This window comes from Podarcis muralis, chromosome 3 (genome assembly GCF_964188315.1).
Source record: "Podarcis muralis chromosome 3, rPodMur119.hap1.1, whole genome shotgun sequence".
Lineage (NCBI taxonomy): Eukaryota > Metazoa > Chordata > Lepidosauria > Squamata > Lacertidae > Podarcis > Podarcis muralis.
In genome coordinates, this window is record NC_135657.1 from 53944709 (window position 1) to 53960638 (window position 15930).

At 39.5% G+C, this 15930-nt stretch overlaps 1 protein-coding gene across 13 annotated transcripts in view; it reads right to left on the reverse strand.

Annotated features, from left to right (window-relative positions):
• Positions 1 to 15930, reverse strand: part of ARID1B (AT-rich interaction domain 1B) — a 345967-nt gene that overhangs the window by 226559 nt on the left and 103478 nt on the right. Inside the window, exon 5 of one of the 13 annotated variants that reach the window (XM_077925875.1) lies at positions 3089 to 7635. The exons of the other annotated variants lie outside the window; for them this stretch is intronic. Within the exon in view, the coding sequence (XP_077782001.1) occupies positions 7579 to 7635 (57 nt within the window). The 3' untranslated portion in view covers positions 3089 to 7578. Of the gene's footprint in view, positions 1 to 3088; positions 7636 to 15930 lie in introns of those variants that run through there. 13 annotated transcript variants of the gene reach the window in all.

Genomic DNA, 15930 nt, shown 5'->3' on the forward strand with positions numbered 1-15930 from the left:
ATGCACTTGGAAATTTTTATGCCATGCCCTTGAAGCTACACCACTGGAAAAAGAAAACATAGAACTTATTCCAAGCTGTGGCCTTCTTCATGATAAGAAAATAGGAATTTTGGACACTTTGAAATGCAAGGGGTGGGGAGAGGTTCAAAATATCACTTTATATTGTTTAAACAAAAAAAATCCTTCCAGTAGCACCTTAAAGACCAACTAAGTTAGTTCTTGGTATGAGCTTTCGTGTGCATGCACACTTCTTCAGATACACAGTGTGCATGCACACGAAAGCTCATACCAAGAACTAACTTAGTTGGTCTTTAAGGTGCTACTGGAAGGAATTTATATTGTTTAGTCATTGTATAACACACTGCTGTTTCATACAATTTGTTGTTGTTGTTTAGTCGTTTAGTCGTGTCCGACTCTTCGTGACCCCATGGACCAGAGCACGCCAGGCACTCCTGTCTTCCACTGCCTCCCGCAGTTTGGTCAGGCTCATGTTTGTAGCTTCGAGAACACTATCCAACCATCTCATCCTCTGTCGTCCCCTTCTCCTAGTGCCCTCCATCTTTCCCAACATCAGGGTCTTTTCCAGGGAGTCTTCTCTTCTCATGAGGTGGCCAAAGTATTGGAGCCTCAACTTCACGATCTGTCCTTCCAGTGAGCACTCAGGTCTGATTTCCTTAAGAATGGATGCGTTTGATCTTCTTGCAGTCCATGGGACTCTCAACAGTCTCCTCCAGCACCATAATTCAAAAGCATCAATTCTTCGGCGATCAGCCTTCTTTATGGTCCAGCTCTCACTTCCATACATCACTACTGGGAAAACCATGGCTTTAACTATACGGACCTTTGTTGGTAAGGTGATGTCTCTACTTTTTAAGATGTTGTCTAGATTTGCCATCGCCTTTCTCCCAAGGAGCAGGCGTCTTTTAATTTCGTGACTGCTGTCACCATCTGCAGTGATCATGGAGCCCAAGAAAATAAAATCTCTCACTGCCTCCATTTCTTCCCCTTCTATTTGCCAGGAGGTGATGGGACCAGTGGCCATGATCTTCGTTTTTTTGATGTTGAGCTTCAGACCATATTTTGCGCTCTCCTCTTTCACCCTCATTAAAAGGTTCTTTAATTCCTCCTCACTTTCTGCCATCAAGGTTGTGTCATCTGCATATCTGAGGTTGTTGATATTTCTTCCGGCGATCTTAATTCCGGCTTGGGATTCATCCAGCCCAGCCTTTCGCATGATGAATTCTGCATATAAGTTAAATAAGCAGGGGGACAATATACAGCCTTGTCGTACTCCTTTCCCAATTTTGAACCAATCAGTTGTTCCATATCCAGTTCTAACTGTAGCTTCTTGTCCCACATAGAGATTTCTCAGGAGACAGATGAGGTGATCAGGCACTCCCATTTCTTTAAGAACTTGCCATAGTTTGCTGTGGTCGACACAGTCAAAGGCTTTTGCATAGTCAATGAAGCAGAAGTAGATGTCTTTCTGGAACTCTCTAGCTTTCTCCATAATCCAGCGCATGTTTGCAATTTGGTCTCTGGTTCCTCTGCCTCTTCTAAATCCAGCTTGCACTTCTGGGAGTTCTCGGTCCACATACTGCTTAAGCCTGCCTTGTAGAATTTTAAGCATAACCTTGCTAGCGTGTGAAATAAGTGCAATTGTGCGGTAGTTGGAGCATTCTTTGGCACTTCCCTTCTTTGGGATTGGGATGTAGACTGATCTTCTCCAATCTTCTGGCCACTGCTGAGTTTTCCAAATTTGCTGGCATATTGAGTGTAGCACCTTAACAGCATCATCTTTTAAAATTTTAAATAATTCAGCTGGAATATCATCACTTCCACTGGCCTTGTTATTAGCGATGCTTTCTAAGGCCCATTTGACTTCACTTTCCAGGATGTCTGGCTCAAGGTCAGCAACCACACTACCTGGGGTATACGAGACATCAATTTCTTTCTGGTATAGTTCCTCTGTGTATTCTTGCCACCTCTTCTTGATGTCTTCTGCTTCTGTTAGGTCCTTTCCACTTTTGTCTTTTATTATGGAAATCTTTGTACAAAATGTTCCTTTCATATCTCCAATTTTCTTGAACAGATCTCTGGTTCTTCCCATTCTATTGTTTTCCTCTATTTCTTTGCATCGCTCATTTAAGAAGACCTTCTTGTCTCTCCTTGCTATTTTTTGGAAATCTGCATTCAATTTCCTGTATCTTTCACTATCTCCCTCGCATTTCGCTTGCCTTCTTTCCCCCGCTATTTGTAAGGCCTCGTTGGACAGCCACTTTGCTTTCTTGCATTTCCTTTTCATTGGGATGGTTTTAGTTGCTGCCTCTTGTATAATGTTACGAGCCTCCATCCATAGTTCTTCAGGCACTCTGTCCACCAAATCTAAATCCTTAAACCTGTTCCTCACTTCCACTGTGTATTCATAAGGGATTTGACTTAGATTGTATCTTACCGGCCCAGTGGTTTTTCCTACTTTCTTCAGTTTAAGCTTGAATTTTGCTATAAGAAGCTGATGATCTGAGCCACAGTCAGCTCCAGGTCTTGTTTTTGCTGACTGCATAGAGCTTCTCCATCTTTGGCTGCAGAGAATATAATCAATCTGATTTCGATGCTGCCCATCTGGTGATGTCCATGTGTAGAGTCGTCTCTTGTGTTGTTGGAAAAGAGTGTTTGTGATGACCAGCTTGTTCTCTTGACAGAACTCTATTAGCCTTTGCCCTGCTTCGTTTTGAACTCCAAGGCCAAACTTGCCAGTTGTTCCTTTTATCTCTTGACTCCCTACTTTAGCATTCCAATCCCCTATTATGAGCAGAACCTCCTTCTTTGGTGTCACTTCTATAAGGTCTTGTAAGTCTTCATAGAATTGGTCAATTTCAGTTTCTTCAGCACCAGTAGTTGGTGCATAAACTTGTATTGTTTCATACAATACCCAGCAACAAATCACATTTGCCAAAAGGTATATGTTCCACAGGATTAAAAAAAAAAAAAGTGGTAGAAAGAAGTTTAACAAGTCTTTTTAAAAAGCAGGACTGTTGTGTAGTATCTCTTTCAAAAAAAATTCTGAATGACCAAATAAAAAAAATTTAAAACATAACCTACGAGTAAATGCATTTTAATAATCAAATTATTCACAGAACCCAGTCATAACTCTCCCAGTGTAAAATTATTATGCACTAGACTCACTTTGCACAAAGCTGCTGCTGAATTCTAACTGCTTACCCACTTCATCCTAATTTGAGGTTTTCTCCTAGAGACAGCTGCTTTTTTGATACATAAAACCAAGCCAAACATAAAAGGAAGAGATATCAATGTTCTAACTCCCTTCACTCTACTAAATAAAGGCTACATAATTTTACTACAGTCCTGCCATGGAAATTGACACTCAAAAGAAAAACAGATGACAGACTTTAAATGCTTTTGTTAAAATAAGCACCAAAATAAAGACCAAAAAGAAGACCAGCAATATTAGTGAAATTTTGATTTTGAAACCAAGCATTTATTATATGCTATATTTGATGTTGTTGTTTTTAAATCAGCATTTAATGAAATAGATTTCTGATTACATCAAGATACATTAAAAGGTCCATTTGATGCCTATAGTAAACCTCAAAATTATTATGTAAATAACATAACCAAATGCATTAATACCTTAAAATCATTATATATTTCCATTTTTCTCCATTGAAAGGTTCTGAAAATTACTAGACCTGATTTCATTAACCATGGATGTCCAAGCCATACTTAAGAAGTGCAGTTTAACTAAGGTTTTTCATGGATATAAAAATGCCAATTTTAAGATCTCCCAAGTCCTCCTTTGCACTTACATGCCTGGGCTCAGGACTATCCAGATTCTGTGCAATTATATAAGCAGGTAAAGCAATGGCAACCCGAGAAGTCATAACACCTCTGCATGTAATACTTCACACTATGACATCAGAAGACATCAGCCAATGATATATATAGAGAAGGACAGGCATAAAAGATAAACAGATCTGAATACTGAAGTGCAAGGTCATCTGGGGAGATTCTAAAGGCGTCTAAATGTGTGCTTTGTCATTGTGAGATGCTGAGCAAATTGCCTCTTCCAATCAGTTCATGCACAATTGATTCATATAACACAGCTCATGGGCTCTGAACGTGCAAATACAAATGTGAATAGCATAATTCAAAATATTTATTTCAACTATTTAAACACCACTTAACCACCGATTCTGCATGCATATAAACATTTTAAAAAGCGTATTGTGAATAAAGTAAATTAAAATTAATTGTACAAACAGAAAACATATTTAAAATGCCTGCTGAAATAGAGGAATTCTGCAAAACTGACCCATTAACACCAGCCAGACTAGCCCATATCAGTTCCACTCATCCCCAAACTTGTTAGAGGGGGTGCACATTGCTAGTCATGGCAGCACATGGCAGGACCTCAAAAAAGTGGCTACATTCTGGGACTCCAAATCTGGTCAGATTGGTGCCATAATAAATTATTTCTTCTGCTGAACTTGATGTTTTGGCCATTTTCCAAACCCAAATATACCTTATACACTTGGTTTCAATGGAAACTTAAGCAGCAACTTGTATAATGAGGCTCATTTATACAAAAATAAATTGAAGCTGAAGCATTTATATAACAATGAAAAACAGACAACTAGAAAGAAGGTCTTAAAATTTGTGTAACAGCACAATAGGAGACTGGGGAATGTATCTTTGTCTCTTGGGTTGTATGTTGTCACTGAAGCAACTCATCTATCAGGAACACTTACAAGATGGTTTAAATTTGCAGCAACATAGCCGTAACCTTTCCCATTATTGGTTCATCTTTAACATACTGCCAGATCAAACACTTTGCACACAGAAGGTCCTAGATTGAATCCCTAGCACAGCCAGTTCAGAGATCTCAAGTAGCAAGACTGGGAAAAATTACTGCTTGAGACCTTGGACAGCTGCCGCTAATCAGAATACACAGTACGAATGACTGTTTAGTGTTTTATTGCATATAACTAGTTTAGCATTAGCTCCAATTTCTACAATTTGTGAGCAGCAATTGCTGAGAACTTAAACAAGCATGGAAAAGAGCTAAAATTCACAAGAGCAAAATGTGGCTTTCATTCACTAAGGTTTCGCAACAGACTGTGGCAAGAGATTCTGCTGGCTACCAGAGCTCAAAACTGGGACTAATCCTCAGTACAGACAAGATTTTAGTGCTGCCTGGATATGGATTATGCATGGAAACACCATCTGGACTCCCATCCTGTTAATGTTTTGCTGGTCTACTGGTATTCTATCCATTTTACTCCAAGAAAATAGATGTGCAGAACACTATAAATAGAATATTATTCTCTCATATGCTTTTATTGACTACTGTTTTTAAGTTAGTTGGGAGGGTACTCTGGGAGTTCTGCTATACCTAATGATAGCCCAACCAAATTATGCTAAGTATTCAATTGTCTTTGTCCAGTACAGCAAAAAGTGTACTGATATTACAGAAACCATGTCATTTTGTCCCCGAATTCCTACGATGAGAACTTAAACTGGAAAGAGAAATGATATATATATATACAGTCAATCCCCCATTTACGTGGGAGTTACATTCCAAGGCACCACACATTTAAGTGAGATCGCAAATATTTGAAACACCATTGAAAAAGCCTGCAAACTCCCCTCCCATTCTGCCCTCTTTGGGACATTTTTGGGTCACTGCCAGGTTTGGCATGATGTGTGTGTGCATGGTTGAACACATATTGAATACGGGAAATTAGGTGTTGGCTGCGTGTGCTTATTGTGCAGAAAGTTCCGTTCTACCATGGACCCTCTTACAATCTGGAAGTCATGGGCTATTCCTACAGTTGCCAAAGTATGTGGACGGCCTCCCAAACATTCTTTAGGTGGTTGCTAAAGGAGGTGTAAGCAAAGGCAGAGAACAAAGGCAAGGCAGAGAACAAATAAAAGGGATGGGGGGGGAGAGAGAGAAAAGGAGAAAGAAGGGGGGAAGGAAAATAACATTTGATAAGGACTCCACCAGATGGCTTTAAAGAAAGGTTTTCTGAAAGAGGTTCTTGTCTGTGAAGTAGTCATGAATGTGGTTTAACTTGAAAATTCATAATTTGCTTTACGAAGGAAACTGAACACAACTGTAACCATGGGCTCACTGAAGAGCTCCTATAATATATTGATGTGGAGGGGGTGAGCGGCAACCAAGAAGAGGCATTCTCAGCCAGCAGGAGGTAGTGGATGGAGTGCTGGCTTTGGGCCAGGGATATCATGGTTCAAGCCTCTTCTAAACCATGAACCAGCTTACACAACAGCTCTTGCATGGTGAGAAGACTCAACGTGGTTCTTTACGTTTCTGACATATGTAAAGACTCTCCAACTGTCTCTCAGTTCCATCCACTGGCCTGGTACTTCCTTCTTCTGCTTAAGAATAAGTTGCTAATGGATGGAGGAATGGAGGGACAGTTGGGAAGTAGAGGATCTTTAACAGTTGTTGGAACTGCAAGGTGTTCCATTCACCTGTGAAAGCCAATATTATGAAAGAAGACCTTGGGCATAGTATTATCTTCCAGGATAGTCAATCTTACAAGGTCTCTAGGAGGTTATGATTCATGTCTGCCACTCTGAGGTCCTTGGAAGAAGAGTAGGATACAAATGTAGTAGATAACTGTCACACATTACAAGTTAATAGAAATCAGAAGCTCGTGTAATGAGCTGGTAACAAAAGATGCTAAACCATACTTAGCTAATTTCGGTTGTCTTTGTTTAATGTGAAATGAATCTATGTCCCAGTCTCACTTCCTGTGAAGTCTTAGGGCCTGCAAGCCTGTGCAGGGACAGCATGATAAAAAATATATATCATAGAATGTTGAAGTCTGTATTGCAATTCCCCCTAGAGTGTTTTTATTATGGTTTATTAATAATAATAAAAAGCAAAGTTTGCAGCCACTTACTTTCTGTACCTACTTCTTTGAAATACTTGTTGCACTGAATTTAGCACTGCCCGTCTCTAAACAACGCTGAACAATACACACACAGAAGTATTATGCAAGGGTTTAGAATATTCTTAGCCATCTTAATTTAGGAGACTTTATTTTTTTTCAATAGAGCAAAGAAAAACTATAGTAGAGGAAATTGATGCCTGCCAGATGGATGTGTTTTGCAACCTTCTTCCTTCTCTTACCACCCAACAGTTTGCAATGTGGTCAGAGAAAAATATTTACAGACAAGCCTTGTCTTGATATTTTTATTTATGATGAAGGGCAGTATATAAATCTAATAAATTAATTAAATGAAGTATATAATTTACATATTACATTTATTAAAACTGAATTACAATGGTCAAGTTCTCCAAGGAGAAAAGACAGACAGATATAATACAGATGTAAAGCCAAGAGACAAAATGCAGACTGACTTCAATCCCAGCTCCTATAGAAGTCAGAGACAGAATGTAGGTTTCATTAGCACTGGAGGAGGTTCAAGGCCAAAAAATAAGACTCATGGACACCTTTTTCCATAGTTGTTTCAAAATCAAACTACAGTTAAGTTTTAAATACATTTTCAAAAGCATCCTGATTCTGTTCAAAGATGGACTCCTCCATTCCTAGGGGAATGATTGTGAGCAGAAAGAGTTAAGCTCTGAAAATAAAAGAGCAGCAGAGCAAATCAGACTGCATGTTTGAAAAAGCCTATAAAATGTTACAAGCAAAACAAGAAAGCTTGTGTTAATAATGCATAAACCAAAGGAGGGGAAAAAGCACCCCATTTAATGGAATAATGCTTTTATCCTTGCAGTTAAAATGAAATAAACCATGACTATTAATCTGGTAAGACCGTGTAAAAATGTAATTTTTAAACATTTACTAAAAGGGGATAGTTCAGTAACCACTCTAAAAATCAAGGCCTTGTGTACAGCAGCATTCAAACGCTAAATACCAATCTCCTCTCTGTGGAGGCCATTACCCGCCTTGTCTCTATAGCAACGTTAACAGTGTGCCTGACTTCAAAGACAAAGATGTAATTTCAGACTTCCAGCAGCCAGAGGGAGTGGTAAGAATATTCTACCCAGGCTGTGTCAGCTGATGATAAATTATAAAAATATCCAGGAAGGTTACGAGGTGGACTGTACCACAATATTCATCAACTGGAAGGGGGATTTTTTTTTCCTTGGTAAAGTACACTCACAGAGTTGACTGCACTGGAGACTGCAATGATCTAGAAAGAATCTCATGAGAAATCAAAAGAATGGGAAAATTACACAGCAAGTAGTATTGCCCTCCTTTATAGTTCCTTCCTAGACAAAAATAAAAATAGCTTGTATCGTCCTTCAACTCATCCCATTGAGAGAAACCATGGGATCTGCTGCTGTTCTCAGAGACCTACTAAACACCTCCAATTAGTGCTCATATATATATGAAATTAAGCATTGACTGAAAGGTGTTTCAAAGCACTGGTCATCTAATGAACCAGTCATCAAAGAATAAAGATACATATATTTATTGAGTCTCAAATTGTAGCCTCTTTGTAATTTGTAAAAATCTAAAACAAATTTCCTAACTGTTTCACTGCAATCCTAACAGCAGAGCACACTAAAATAGCAGAGGAAAAAGAGACTACAAATGTTCACCCCCACCAACCAAAATAAATCAGATTCCTTCTATCAACCCAACCACAATCCCGTGAGGGTGATTTCAACGTCTACTCCAGGGCTTGCTCACCCATGAGGCAATGTGAGGTGACCACCTTGGGTGGCAGGATCCACAGGGGCAGCAGATGCAGTCTCCAAGGAATGCATTGCCTGCCTAGTGTGTGCAGCCATCTAGCATGATTCAGAGTGGGCCCACCCCCACTCCCATGGCCTTTGATTCCCATTTGAACCATTAGGTAAGATTGATTTGATTTCTCCTTGCCTGTTCCCAATGTAGTTATTCATTCACCCCTTCTACCTTTGCAGGAGGGACGCCATTGTGTGATTTGCCTAAGGTGCCAAATGACTTGGGCCAGTCCTGAGCTGCTGTAAGGGGCCCAATCTCCATTGCTATCAACCACCAACCTATTCCAGCTCCTAAGGGGGCAAATATTCCACTGGGGGTATCAGGCAGTGACAGTTCCTGCAGCCAACTGCTCCTTTTTGGATGTTTCCTTTCCCCAAGTTGTTTTTTTTTTTTTTTTTTAAATTGAACGCATTGTGCACTGATACTTCAGTATTGTCTTCTGCCTGTGATCACTGTGGAGTGATCTACAACTCTCAAACTTCCTAGATGGAAAATAGCACTAGCATTTTCTGCCAAATATTATGAAAGTTATAGTTCCATATGCTAGTAGCATTTTCTTCCGTTTCAAACCTGCACAGGTAAAGAAGTCACTCAAGAAACAGTTGCCACCACTGGATTGCCGGAGCCGTTACTTACCTACTATACTGTCCTGACCACAAAGTTAAGCTTATGTTTCGTTCTTTTTGTAAAATGCTTTTAGTCCAGTGGTGTCCAAACTTTTTTCAAAGAGGGCCAGATTTGATGAAGTGAAGGGCCATGGGGGCCAACCAAAGTTGTTGATCTTTTTTAAAGATTGAAGTTGTTGAAGTTTTTTTAGGATTTTACCCCAGCCCCAGGAAATAAACTGCCACAGGGGCCAGATTAAACTGACCGGCGGGTCGAACTAGGCCGCCAAAACACAGTTTGGACATGCCTGGGTTAGACGTTTTGTTAAAACCAAGTGATATATTTAGATGATAGACAGACAGACAGACAGACAGACAGACAGACAGACAGACAGTTAGATAGAGATAGATGATAGATAGAGATAGATAGATAGATAGATAGATAGATAGATAGATAGATAGATAGATAGATATCCCCCTTGGGAACCAGGTTAGGCTGGCAAGCGGGGTGCAAGCAGAATCAGGGGGACTGGGCCATCACAGGCTTTGCTGCCCCCCAATTCTTCTTACAGAAGTGAAGCAGTGATGTTTGCCTATAAGATCATCCTGCTCAATAACTTGCGACACCTCTATAACAGATCATAAATGCATTTTCAGTGCAACCTCAGGGGGGGTGAAAAGATTGTGCCTCTCCACTCTGGCTTAGAGTGTTTAAGATCCTGCTCATCCGTGTGTTCCTCTGGCCACTCCTACGCTGCTCTGGGTGGCCAGGAGAGGGGTGCAGGCTCCTCTGGGCATCTCAGTGGAGGAATCCGGTCACTGGGGTGGACCGTCAAAGCAGCCCTACGGAAGCCCCTTGCAGGAGGAGGAAAAAGGAAGGAAAGGCAGAAGGAGACAAAAGTGAAAGCAGCAAGCGGAGGCAGGAAGACAGACTGATGACAGAGTGGGAGGGGGAGAGGAGCAGCAGAGCAGACTCAGCCCCAATGGCTGCAGAGGAAGTCATTGGTGGAGCACGAAAGGTGACAAAAAGCAAACTTTTGGAGTTTCTGGTCCATGGTCAGAGATGCCAATATACCTCCTTGCCAATGACGCAAGGGACGGGGGTGGGGTGGGGGTGGCTGATACAGTTCCTTGCCATACAGTAAAATGATAGAATCACGGATTCATAGAACTGGAGATGGAAGGGACCACAAGGGTCTTTTAGTCCAATCCCCCGCCCCATGGAGGAATCTCAACACGTAGTTTCCCATCCAATCTGAAAGCAGACCCTGCTTAGCTTTGCAAGTGTGCCAGCGGTTTTATTGCGGCACCACTGTGTGAAGAGGCTTCCCACTCTTAAGCGGGCTGAGCCTGCTCACCAAAACTACAGTATACCCTGCTTCCTCGAGACCTTGCTGTTTCATCTTAGCGCACCTGGATACCCTTTCTAACAAGTCCCCATTAAGGAAGAGTGGTTGGGAACCAAGCCATGCTTGAAATGGTATATAGGACCTCTGACCTGCTGGATCAAATACAATCTCAGGCCGCATCCAGAGAATAAGTCAGCTCTATGAATCCAAGAAGCTATAGTCAAGGGTTGAGGTGCTGAATGGACAGTGTTAAGAGTAATTACACAAGAGCCCATGCACTGGCAAGACATGGAGTAGCAAGAATAAATGCCTTTATGCAGAACTGTGATTTGTTGTGAGAAAATAAGCAAGCATCTAAATATAATGTTGAGATTCTGGGTTAAATACTAATCATGCGCATGCAGTTACAACCCATCTCATGTCTGCAACTGGAAGCACTGGGAATCTAAGATGACAAAAGTACAGGCTTAAAATTGAAACACATCCTTTACTAGCCAAATTATTTTTAGGCAAAAAGTGAACATAAGTGTAAATCCACAAGCAGGGCCTGTTTTAGATTTTAGTCACTGAACAATGCCTAGCACTTTTATGTGATGTAGTGCCACAACAAAAAATAGATCAGAGAGGTTAAATCTGAAAGGTGCAAACTTCTCACATTTCAAAGCCTGAAAGCATAAACCTCATTTAGCACATAGAGAGAATAATTAAGCACAAATGTCCATATTTTGTAAGCTAATGAAATATATTGCACCACACTATATTTAACAGATTAAGAAGAATATATTGAAACATGAAGGGTGACAATATGTTTGTTTTTGAATGTATAAATACGAGTAAGAAGAGATATTTAATTAAATGTTTCAGAACTAATATTAATTTTTCTTATGTTAAAAGTTGTGGCATCGCTGCAATAGGTCATGCTGGATAAAAATAAATGCTTTAAAAACATTTTTTTAAATGGATGTCATTTTAAAATATATTTTTAATGAAAAACAATCCTTTAAAATAACAACTTAAATTATATCCAAATGTAATAAAACATACATGTTAAAGACAATATTCATGATCCCTGAAAACTGAATCAAGGAGTCTCTACTAAATACACTGAGTTAAAGCCTACTTTTTAAATCTAAGATTAAAGTCACAGTGTGTTATACATTTTATTGCTGTGAAAATTACGAATATTTAAACTGTACAACAAACAGTATAGAAAATACGAACATTTAGTTTTCAAGTATGTGATTTTGCTTAGTGTCCTTACAGGGTCAAACAGAAATCCTTAATATCCTAACTACTCCCCTAGTCAGATATAAATTCTATAATGCAAAGGCTGTGGGCTACGCAAACTGGCTATGTTTAGTTTAAACATGTTTCAGTTATTATCAATTATTATCAGACATGCTTTTTCAGAAAATATATCAATCAATTTCCTTTCTTGGCATAGAAAAAGTGCATTATATACATGGATCAGACCGCAACTCAGTTAACGAAAAGTAGTAGGAGATACTCTAGGATAAAACTGTTCAGACGTCGTCCTCTTAGGATCTATGGGGACGCAATCTCATAGTGTTGCTCAAAAATCTTGCCACATTCTCCACAACGTAATTATTACAATTGTTCAGCAGATAAGACACTCTGGAATCATCAGTTTGATAAATCCCCTCCTTCAAATCCCCTCCAAATATTTATCATATATTTTTGAAAAAAATGGGCAATAAAATAAAACATGTGTGATGGATTCGACCTGTTTGGTGCCACTTTCAGAGTATGAGATTTTTGAGAATCTACCTTGCAAAACTGCAGATGGTAAGACATTAAATCTTGCAATGGAAAGAGCTCTTGTAATGGAAAGAGCTCTGGGATTGTAAAGCTGGTGTAAATATGGAGTGGCCAAACAAAGGTGGGAATTCTTAACCCCAATGGGGAACAGGTTTTATTGGCTGCACTGCAAAGGGTTTGGAATTCAATCTCTAGGATTCTGCACTTGATTGTCTGGAATGTTTCCAATTGTTGGAGCATAAGCAGAGACTTGAGTGATAGGTTCTGATTTTGCTCTCAGTGCAAGCTAGCCATTTGGAGTGGTGGGATTCTGCCAGCATGTGGAAAGTTAAAAAAAATGGATCAGATATGAAATGTAGGCGGAGCCAGAATTTTATAGTGGTGAGCCACACCTTGGTTTCCAGCAGCCTTTGTCCAATTTCCAGACACATGGCTGCATATGGCACACAATTTGGAAGCCCCAGGATTTTGCGCAGAAATTTGGATTGGATGTGTTCCAACGATTGGTTAACTGCACATGGAAAGAGCCCTGATAGAGCAAAGCCTCAGTATTTCCTTCCTAGCTACACACTCATTGATTTAGACCTCATGAGTATACATGCAAAATTTGGATCTTTTTGCCTCAATGTGTATTACTCATACTAAGCCACATTTGTCACTTGGTTGCTCATTTGCTGAGTCTGGAAAAAATGGATCTCTTTGTTGTTTGTTTAAGGTTTTCACCAGCCTGGATCATTTGGTCTCATCTCTCAAACCTGGCCACATCACTGCTCACCACTGACAGCAGACAATTTATGAGCAAGTTAATAGTACAAGACGCAAAACAGATCCTTGAGAGAACTCCACTGATTAATTACTTCCATTGCATTTACTCCTGCATTCTGCTTCCTGTTCTTTATTGATCAGCAAAAGGACAAAGCTTCTTATCCCTTAAGTTAGTGATGGGGAACCTGTGGTCCTCCAGATGTTCTTGGGCTCTAGTTCCTATCAGCCCCAGCCAGCATGAGCAATGGTCAAGGATGGTGGGAGCTGTGGTCCCAACAACATCTAGAGGACTGCAGCTTCCCTAATCCTGCTGTAACTTCTTACCAGGAGCCTTTTTGGATATATAGATCTTTCCCTATTCACATGCTTGCTGACACACTGTTCTTTGCAGGCAGGACTGCTCTTTGCAGATATCTTGTTCTACATGCTAATCATTTTATCTTTAATAATGCTTTGTGCCAATTGGGCCAGCACTGACTTTAGACTGCATTATGCAATTTCCTGACTACTTTGCTATTTATTGGAAGATCAGAAAGGAGTTTGATTTTAGTTGCAACAACTACTTGAATGTATGCCATCTGGCCACAGTGATTTGTTAACTTTTATTGTTTCCCAGCTCTAGAACTTTAGCTCTTGTCATGTCAGTTTGACTAAGATCTTCAGACGCTCTCCCTGGAAAAAGTGGTTCACTTGTTGGTTATCTGTCCTACATCTTCCACTGCACAGACAAATGAAAATAATTCACTCCACTGCTCTGCAATCTCTCTAGCATCCTTTAGCATTCCTTCCATCTCCTAGTCATCTAATGGTCCTGCTGTCTTCTCTATTTGTAATTATTTAAGGACAGTTCCACTATTTTGTAGTAATATATTAATAATGTTATTTTTGAAACATGCTTTTTTAAGTCTTTGTTTGCCTACCTCATAATCAGTAGCCAGAGTTCGTGCTTGGTTTTGTTAGCCTCTTAGCAAGATTTTAGGTTTTATAGGAAGCTTTCCTGCTTTTTATAGCTTCCTTGATGTGTTCGTTAACCACGCTGGCATCCTTTTTGGTATATTTCCTAATTTGTGGTGTATATTCTACCAGAGCTTTTATTATTGTGTTTTTTAGTACTGTAACCTCCAAAAGAGGAATTAAATGTCACACTAAGGATATCCTCAGGGCAAGCATTTGGCTTGCCAGATGGAATGATCCCCCTCTCCTCCCCACACCCGCTGTTCTGGGAATTCTCCTGACCCCCTCTAGAGACAATTTTTGGGGGAAGAATAGGGAGCAAAGCCCTATTGCACCAGCAGAAGTCCTTGAGTGAAACTTCCGAGGATGGGACTCATTAATTGAATCCCACCACAAGTATCTCAAAAAGATATAACCTACATGATTTTTCCTTTCAAATTTCTTTTTTAAAAAATCATATCCTGTTTTAGAAAAGTTCTCCCTTGAAATTAAATGCGAACTTGATGGACTTTCTGTGTGACTTTCCACTTATATCGAAGTTGAATTTGATAGTATTGTGCATCACCTCTTGGGCAGCCCAGGATCATTTTGTTTTTAGTCAATTCCATGACCAGCCTTTCCAGGAAGCATATAGCAATGTCTTGTCTCTAGAAATCCATTGCAGTTATGATTTTAAATTACCTGCCTTCAATAGATTCTCCTATGATAATATGTTCCCACACATGCCTTATTTGTGAAACTTAAGCTAAAATCAGCTGTATTCTGAAAAGAAAAAGTTAATTTTTTTCTAACTTTTTCTTAATCTATAGTATAGTAGCTAAGAAAATCACTTGGGAAAGCTTAGTCACTTGCTTTGGAGCTTAAAGCTTTCCCCCTCTTTTATTCCAGGCTTAAACAAAGTTCAGTGGGGCATCAAAGTGCCTCAGTCTTAAATTACAGTCTGTACTTTAAAATAGAATGGATGCACAATATGTTCCTGAAGCTAGAGGGTGGGAGTGTTATTCAGTGAAAATTGAAGGCTTGTTGAGTCAATAATCTTCTTTCACAGAGTAACAATTTTCAGCTAAAATTTCTTGACCCAAACAAAGGAAAACCAGATCATTCAGTTATTTTACAACATTGCTGGAGCAAGCAAAATGAAAGGGGGGTAAACACCATTCATTCCACACTGAGCAAAAACAATGTGAAAATTTCAGTCACAAAAATTACACCATCAAAAGTTTCCTCTTTTTTTAATTTACCATATTGCCAAATAGTTATTTTCAGCTCAAGAAAGGAACAGAAGTAAATAACCAGGGGTATGATTGGTACCCAGGCGCCATTCATGTATCAGTTGCAGGTTGCATTTAACTTCCATTATCAAGAGCTAGCTTGCTGACCTTTCTGCAAATCAGCAATAACATCCGTAAATAGTACTAGAATTTTTATTAGTTGTTTGTTTTGTTTCTTCATTCACCTGCGGGAGTATTCATTTGGCTAACAAAATAAACCAAGTCAAGCTCAAAAGCTTTTGCTTACTGAAAATTTTCCTGTCCTGATACCATAGTACCATTTTAAAAATAACTTCATCTAAAGGACTGCCAAAAGTTTTCTGTGAAACCATCCTCAGCCACATCTCACCATGAGAAAGTTTTTATTTTATTTTAATATAATAGTTATTTTGAAATATCTAACTATTTCTAAGGTTGTGCATTCCTTCTTGTTTTG